This window comes from Struthio camelus, unplaced genomic scaffold (assembly GCF_040807025.1).
Source record: "Struthio camelus isolate bStrCam1 unplaced genomic scaffold, bStrCam1.hap1 HAP1_SCAFFOLD_82, whole genome shotgun sequence".
Taxonomy (NCBI): Eukaryota; Metazoa; Chordata; class Aves; order Struthioniformes; family Struthionidae; genus Struthio; species Struthio camelus.
In genome coordinates, this window is record NW_027182594.1 from 160,216 (window position 1) to 168,144 (window position 7,929).

General features: G+C 71.1%; 1 protein-coding gene across 2 annotated transcripts; it reads right to left on the reverse strand.

Annotated features, from left to right (window-relative positions):
- Positions 1–375: 375 nt before the first annotated feature.
- RPL18 (ribosomal protein L18) lies at positions 376–7,429 on the reverse strand. Of its 2 annotated transcripts, none has more exons than XM_068929180.1 (7): positions 7,229–7,429; positions 6,133–6,219; positions 5,919–6,026; positions 4,255–4,353; positions 4,007–4,130; positions 1,216–1,285; positions 376–475 (listed from the first exon to the last, which is right to left on the reverse strand). In XM_068929180.1, the coding sequence occupies exons 1-7, from the start codon at positions 7,229–7,231 to the stop codon at positions 400–402; spliced, it is 567 nt and encodes a 188-aa protein (XP_068785281.1). In that variant the 5' UTR covers positions 7,232–7,429; the 3' UTR covers positions 376–399. The 2 variants fall into 2 exon arrangements, with proteins under 2 accessions (XP_068785281.1, XP_068785283.1); XM_068929182.1 differs by lacking the exon at positions 7,229–7,429 and adding an exon at positions 7,180–7,184 and having other exon boundaries at positions 6,133–6,220.
- Between the last annotated feature and the right edge of the window lie 500 nt (positions 7,430–7,929).

Sequence of the window (7,929 nt, forward strand, 5' to 3'; positions counted from 1 at the left end):
GTACCGCGTCCCCCCGTCCCCGCCCCTCACCTGGCAGTGCAGCAGCAGCGGCAGCGGCGGCGGCGGCGGCGGTAGCAGCAGGTGCCGGGTGCCGACTGTCAGGTGCGCGGTGCCGGGGAGTGGCACCCGGGTGTCCCCTCCCCGCCGCCGCCACCACCACGGGGGACGCACCACCGCCGCTGCCCTGACGAAGCCGCCCGCTAACGAGCCCGTCCCTGCCCGGCGCCGCCTTACGTAACACCCCCCGGACCGGTTCCCCCCGCCCCCGCCCGGACGCCGGGGCCCGCCCCGCGTGGGGCGGACGGTGACGGCAGACGGGTCCGTGTCCCCCCCCGGCCCGGGACCCCCGGCGGCGGCGGACGAGGAGGCGGCAGCGGCGGAGCCGGCGCTTTATTGCCCTCAGTTCTTGTAGCCGCGGCTGGCGCGGCGCCCGCGCGCCCGCTCGAACTTCCGCCCCTTGGAGCGCACGTAGGGCCTGCGGGCGGAGCGCAGCGGCGCGGGCGTCGGCGCGGGCCCCGGCGTCCGGGCGCGCCCCGCCCCGCCCCGCCCGGCACCCCAGGGGACCCAGGTGTCCGGGCGCCCCTCCTCCCCCACGCCAGGGACCCAGGCGTCCGGTGCCCCCCACCCTGCCCAGGGACCCAGGTGTCTGGGCACCCCCTCCCCCACCCCGGGGACCCAGGTGTCCGGGCACCCCACCCCGGGGACCCAGGCGTCCGGGCACCCCTCCTCCCCACCCAGGGAACCCAGGTGTCTGGGCGCCCCTCCTCCCCCACGCCAGGGACCCAGGCATCCGGGCGCCCCTCCTCCCCACCCAGGGGACCCAGGTGTCCGGGCACCCCACCCCACCCCGCCCCGGGGACCCAGGCATCCGGGCACCCCTCCTCCCCCACGCCAGGGACCCAGGCATCCAGTGCCCCCCACCCTGCCCAGGGATCCAGGTGTCCGGGCACCCCCCCCGCCATCCCGCCCAGGGGACCCAGGCGTCCGGGCGCCCCCCAGAGGGCCCAAGCATCCAGACATCCCCCCAACCACCCACCCCAGGGGACCCAGGCGTCCGGGCGCCCCCCCCCCCCCACCTTGCCCAGGGACCCAGGCGTCTCTCCCCCCTCCCAGGGTCCCAGGTGTCTGGGCTCCCCCCACCCCTCGCCCCAGCACCCAACAGGGGATCCAGGCGCCCCCCCCCGCAGGGGGCCCAGGCGTCCGGGGGTCACTCACTTGGTGTGGCTGTGGGGGGTGCCGGGCGCCTTCCCGAAGTGCCGATAGACCTGGCGGCCCTTGCGGGGTCCTGGGGGGGGGGGGGGGACAGAAGCGGTCAGGGGGTCCCAAGGGGGGGTCTCAAGGTGTCCTGGGGGGGGGCAGGGTCCCCGAGGGGGGGCGAGGGTATCCTGGGGGGGTGTTGGCCTCCCTGGGGAGGTCACTGGGGGTAGTCCCATGGCTGTCAGTGGGTGTTGGGGGCCCTGGGGGGTCCCCACAGGTGTCAGGGTGTCCCCAGAGGGTGTTGGGGGGTCCCTAGGGGGGTCCCTGCGGGTGTCAGAGTGTCTGACAGGGTGTCACGGTGTCCTTGGCAGCGCTGGTGACCCAGGGGGTGTCATGGCGTCCCCAACAGGTCTCCGCAGGTGTCAGGATGTCTCTAGGGAGCTTCTCATGGGCGTCAGACTGTCCCCAAAGGGCGTTAGGGGGCCTCTGGGGGGGTCCTGCAGGTGTTGGGGTGTCCCCAGGGGGGTCCCCAAGAGGTGTCAGTGTCCCTGGGGGGTCCTTACAGGTGTCACACTGTGCCCAGGGGCATCAGGAAGTTTTGAGGTGTCCCCAGGGGCTGTCAGGAGTCCCTGGAGATGTCAGGGTGTCCTCAGACAAACCCCCAGGGGGGTCAAGGTGGCCCCAGGGGCTGTCAGGAGTCCCTGGAGATGTCAGGGTGTCCTCAGACAAACCCCCAGGGGGGTCAAGGTGGCCCCAGGGGGTGTCAGGAAGTCACCAAGGGGTCCCCAGGGGGTGTCAGTGTCCCCGGGGGGGGGTCCTCACAAGTATCACAGTGTGCCCAGGGGCATCAGGGCGTTTTGGGGTGTCCTCAGGGAAGGTCAGGAGTCCCTGCAGGTGTCAGTGTCCCCAGGGGTGTCGGGGGATCCCCAGAGGGTGTCAGTGTCCCCAGGGGTGTCGGGGGGGGGTCCCCAGAGGGTGTCAGTGTCCCCAGGGGGTGCCAGAGGGTTTTGAAGTGTTCCCAGTAGGTGTCAGGACTCCCTGGGGGTGTCCGGATGTCCCCGACGTATCCCCGGGTGGTGTCAGATGGTTTTGGGGTGTCCCCAGGAGGCGTCAGGGGGATCCTCAGGGGATGTCAGTGTGCTCTGGGGGTGTCAGGGGGTTTGGGGATGTCCCCGGGGGGTGTCAGGGGGTTTTGGGGGTGACAGGGGGGTTTTGGGGTGTCCCCGGGGGGTGCCAGGGGGTTTGGGGATGTCCCCGGGGGGTGCCAGGGGGTTTTGGGGGTGACGGGGGGGTTTTGGGGTGTCCCCAAGGGGGTGTCTGGGGGAGCCTCAGGGGATGTCAGGTGTCCTCAGGGGGGTGTCTGGGGCGGGTTGGGGTGTCCCCAAGGGGTGACCGGGTTTTGGGGTGTCCCCGGGGGGTGCCAGGGGGTTTGGGGATGTCCCCGGGGGGTGCCAGGGGGTTTTGGGGGTGACGGGGGGGTTTTGGGGTGTCCCCAGGGGGGTGTCTGGGGGAGCCTCAGGGGATGTCAGGTGTCCTCAGGGGGGTGTCTGGGGCGGGTTGGGGTGTCCCCAAGGGGTGACCGGGTTTTGGGGTGTCCCCAGGGGGTGCCAGGGGGTTTGGGGATGTCCCCGGGGGGTGCCAGGGGGTTTTGGGGGTGACGGGGGGGTTTTGGGGTGTCCCCAGGGGGGTGTCTGGGGGAGCCTCAGGGGATGTCAGGTGTCCTCAGGGGGGTGTCTGGGGCGGGTTGGGGTGTCCCCAAGGGGTGACCGGGTTTTGGGGTGTCCCCGGGGGGTGCCAGGGGGTTTGGGGATGTCCCCGGGGGGTGCCAGGGGGTTTTGGGGGTGACGGGGGGGTTTTGGGGTGTCCCCAGGGGGTGTCTGGGGGAGCCTCAGGGGATGTCTGGGGGAGCCTCAGGGGATGTCAGGTGTCCTCAGGGGGGTGTCTGGGGCGGGTTGGGGTGTCCCCAAGGGGTGACCGGGTTTTGGGGTGTCCCCGGGGGGGGGCCAGGGGGTTTGGGGATGCCCCCGGGGGGTGCCAGGGGGTTTTGGGGGTGACGGGGGGGTTTTGGGGTGTCCCCAGGGGGGTGTCTGGGGGAGCCTCAGGGGATGTCAGGTGTCCTCAGGGGGGTGTCTGGGGCGGGTTGGGGTGTCCCCAAGGGGTGACCGGGTTTTGGGGTGTCCCCAGGGGGTGCCAGGGGGTTTGGGGATGTCCCCGGGGGGTGCCAGGGGGTTTTGGGGGTGACGGGGGGGTTTTGGGGTGTCCCCAGGGGGGTGTCTGGGGGAGCCTCAGGGGATGTCAGGTGTCCTCAGGGGGGTGTCTGGGGCGGGTTGGGGTGTCCCCAAGGGGTGACCGGGTTTTGGGGTGTCCCCGGGGGGTGCCAGGGGGTTTGGGGATGTCCCCGGGGGGTGCCAGGGGGTTTTGGGGGTGACGGGGGGGTTTTGGGGTGTCCCCAGGGGGTGTCTGGGGGAGCCTCAGGGGATGTCTGGGGGAGCCTCAGGGGATGTCAGGTGTCCTCAGGGGGGTGTCTGGGGCGGGTTGGGGTGTCCCCAAGGGGTGACCGGGTTTTGGGGTGTCCCCGGGGGGGGGCCAGGGGGTTTGGGGATGCCCCCGGGGGGTGCCAGGGGGTTTTGGGGGTGACGGGGGGGTTTTGGGGTGTCCCCAGGGGGGTGTCTGGGGGAGCCTCAGGGGATGTCAGGTGTCCTCAGGGGGGTGTCTGGGGCGGGTTGGGGTGTCCCCAAGGGGTGACCGGGTTTTGGGGTGTCCCCGGGGGGGGGGCCAGGGGGTTTGGGGTGTCCCCGGGGGGGCTCACCGGAGAGCAGCACGGTGCCCTTGCCCTTGGGGGCGGCCATCGCCAGCTGGTCGAAGGTCAGGACGGTGCCGCCGGCCCGCAGGATGCGGGTGCGGGCGCCGCGCGTCACCCGCAGGGCGCACACCTGGGGGGGGGGGAGAGAGACCGGAGTGGGGGGGGGAGAGCGGTGAGCACCCACCCCCTCCCTCCCACCCCCCCCCCGCGGGGCCCAGGCGTCCGGGCCCCCCCCCTCCCCGCCCCGCCGGCACCTTGAGCTTGGGCACGCGCTGGATGCGGACGTCGTCGGTGACGGTGCCGACCACCACGGCCGTCTTGTCCGCCCGTCCCGGCAGCTGCATCTTCCGGATCTGCCGGGGGGGGGGGGGGGGTCAGCGCGTGGCGGGGGGGGGGGGGCAGCGCTTTTCGGGGCACATCCAGCGCCTCCGGGGTCCCCCCGCCCCCTCCCCCCCCCCGGCGCGGGGGTCGGGGCGCGTTTCGGGGTCATTTCGGGCCGTTTGGGGTGTCCGCTGGGTGGGATGGGACGGGGGGGGGGGTCAGGCCACGGTTTGGGGTGACTTTGGGCTGTTCTGGGCCGTTACCCGCGCGGGACAGAGCGAGAACCATCTACAGCACGAAGAGCAGCGTAGTTTCAGGGCGCGTTTTGGGGTGATTTCAGGACGTTTTGGGTACTTGCCGGGCGGGACGGGGCCAGGGCAGTTCCGGGGGCAACGGGACGGTTTCAAGCCACGTTTGGGGCAGTTTGGGGCCATTTTGGGCACTGGTCACACACGACAGGACCAGGGCGGTTTCGGGGCACAGTGGGGCAGTTGTGGGCTGCGTTTCGGGGTAGTTTCAGGCTGTTTCGGGCACCGGTCACACAGGACAGGACCAGGGCGGTTTTGGGGCACAGCGGGGCAGTTGTGGGCTGCGTTTCGGGGTAGTTTCAGGCTGTTTCGGGCACCGGTCACACAGGACAGGACCAGGGCGCTTTTAGGCAGCAGCGGGGCAGTTGTGGGCTGCGTTTCGGGGTAGTTTCAGGCTGTTTCGGGCACCGGTCACACAGGACAGGACCAGGGCGGTTTCGGGACACAGCGGGGCAGTTGTGGGCTGCGTTTCGGGGTAGTTTCAGGCTGTTTTGGGCACCAGTCACACAGGACAGGACCAGGGCGGTTTCGGGGCACAGCGGGGCAGTTGTGGGCTGCGTTTCGGGGTAGTTTCAGGCTGTTCTGGGCACTGGTCACACAGGACAGGACCAGGGCAGTTTCGGGACACAGCGGGGCAGTTGTGGGCTGCGTTTCGGGGTAGTTTCAGGCTGTTTCGGGCACCGGTCACACAGGACAGGACCAGGGCAGTTTCAGGCAGCAGCGGGGCAGTTGTGGGCTGCGTTTCGGGGTAGTTTCAGGCTGTTTCGGGCACCGGTCACACAGGACAAGACCAGGGCGGTTTCGGGGCACAGCAGGGCAGTTGTGGGCTGCGTTTTGGGGTAGTTTCAGGCTGTTTCGGGCACTGGGCACACAGGACAGGACCAGGGCGGTTTCGGGGCACAGCGGGGCAGTTGTGGGCTGCGTTTCGGGGTAGTTTCAGGCTGTTTCGGGCACTGGTCACACAGGACAGGACCAGGGCGGTTTCGGGACACAGCGGGGCAGTTGTGGGCTGCGTTTCGGGGTAGTTTCAGGCTGTTTCGGGCACCGGTCACACAGGACAGGACCAGGGCGGTTTCAGGGCACAGCGGGGCAGTTGTGGGCTGCGTTTCGGGGTAGTTTCAGGCTGTTTCGGGCACCGGTCACACAGGACAGGACCAGGGCGGTTTCGGGGCACAGCGGGGCAGTTGTGGGCTGCGTTTCGGGGTAGTTTCAGGCTGTTTCGGGCACTGGTCGCGCGGGACAAGACCAGGGCGCTTTCGGGGCGCTTTCAGGGCGTTTCGGGTACTCACCATGCGGGAGAGGGCCAGGGGCGGGCGGTTGGTGCGGCTCATGAAGAGCCGCTTGAGGATGACCTTGTTGAAGGTGGAGTTGGTGCGGCGCGCCAGGAAGCGGTAGAGCTGCGGGGACAGCGTCAGCGGGGGCCCCGGCGTCCGGCCGCCCCGCGGCGGGCCCAGGCGTCCGGCCGCCCCCCCCAACCCCTCGCCCCCCCCCCCCCCGGCGCACCTTGACCAGCAGGCGCAGGTAGATGTCCTGGCTCTTGGGCTCCTTGCGCCGAACCTTGCGGTCCCGGTTGTGGCGGATGTCGACACCCTGGGGTGGGGGTGGGGGGGACGCGGGGGTCGGGGGCTGCCCCACGGCCGCGCACAACCCCACAGCGCCGCACAGGCGCGCGCAGCTCGGCCCCACGGCCGCGCACACCGCAACTACACACAGCCGCGCACCGCCTGGCGCACATGGAGACACACAACCACGCACACGACTACACACAGCCGCGCACCGCCTGTCGCACAGCTACAGACACGCAACCACACACACCGCAACTACACACAATCACGCGCAGCCTGACCCACGCACAGCCCCACAACTCCGCAACTACACACGATCACGCGCAGCCTGACCCACGCACAGCCCCACAACTCCGCAACTACACACGATCACGCGCAGCCTGACCCACGCACAGCCCTACAACTCCACAACTACACACAATCACGCACAGCCTGACCCACGCACAGCCCTACAACTCCACAACTACACACAATCACGCACAGCCCCACAACTCCGCAACTACACACAATCACGCGCAGCCTGACCCACGCACAGCCCTACAACTCCGCAACTACACACAATCACGCACAGCCTGACCCACGCACAGCCCCACAACTCCACAACTACACACAATCGCGCACAGCCTGACCCACGCACAGCCCCACAACTCCGCAACTACACACGATCACGCACAGCCTGACCCACACGCAGCCCCACAACCCTACACCCCGCAACTACACACAGCCCCACACCCCCACACAGCCCCACAACCCCCCTCACCCCACAACCACCCGCGCAGCTCCCCCCGGCCGGGTCCCCCCCCTCCGGTCCCAGCCCCACAGCCGTCCCCCCCCCCGGGCCCACACAACCCCGGCCCCACGGACGGTGCCGCCCCCCCGGGCCCCACAGAGCTCCCCGCGGCCGGGCTCCCCCCCTCCCCCAGCCCGGCCGCCATCCCGGCGCCGACGGCCCCCCCGGCCCCCCCGGGCCCATCGCCGGCGGCGGATGGCGGCGGATGGCGGCGGACGCGGCCCCGCTCCCCGCCGGCACCCACCATGGCGGCGGCGGCGGCAGAGGAAGGAGCGGGCGCGGCGCGGGGCGCGATGGGAAAGCGGCGCCGCGGCGACTTCCGCTCGGCGGCCGGAAGCGGCTGCGCCGCGCCGCTCTGCGCCGCGCCGCTCTACGCTCCTGGAGGACTCCCTCGCCCAATGAGAACAGGGAAGGACCATAAAGGCGCAGCCGGAGGAAAGAGAGTACGCCCTGTGGAGGACTGTCTTAATTAGCGCTGTTAATTGCATTGCAGGGCAAACGTTGACGCCGGAAGCGGCTGCCGGGCTCCGGCCCCGGCTACAACAAGCCCGGGACTCGCCAAAACGAGAGGTTTTGGGGTGAAAACGGCCTTTTCCCCCGGCCAAGCGGAGCTGGGAGCCAGGTCGGGGCCGAGCGGCGGGGGTGGCGGGGGCGCGGGGCATGCTGGGATAGGGCCTCCCCCCTCGTGACCTCCCGGGCCGCGGCCGCGACGGCCTCGGGGCCATTCCTAGAAAGCGCCGCCCTGCCCACACCAAACATGGCTGCCCGCGGCCTGGCAACCGTTGCTAGGGCCTCCCGCGCGGCCATTGGCTGCCGCGGGGAGGAGGCGGGGGGGGAGGGCGAAGCCCCGCCCACCCCGCTCCCGGCGCGGCGGCCGCGCCCCGCCCATCGCCCCGCCCACTCCGCCCTCCCACCGGCTTCGACGGCCGCGGCCGCCCGCGACGA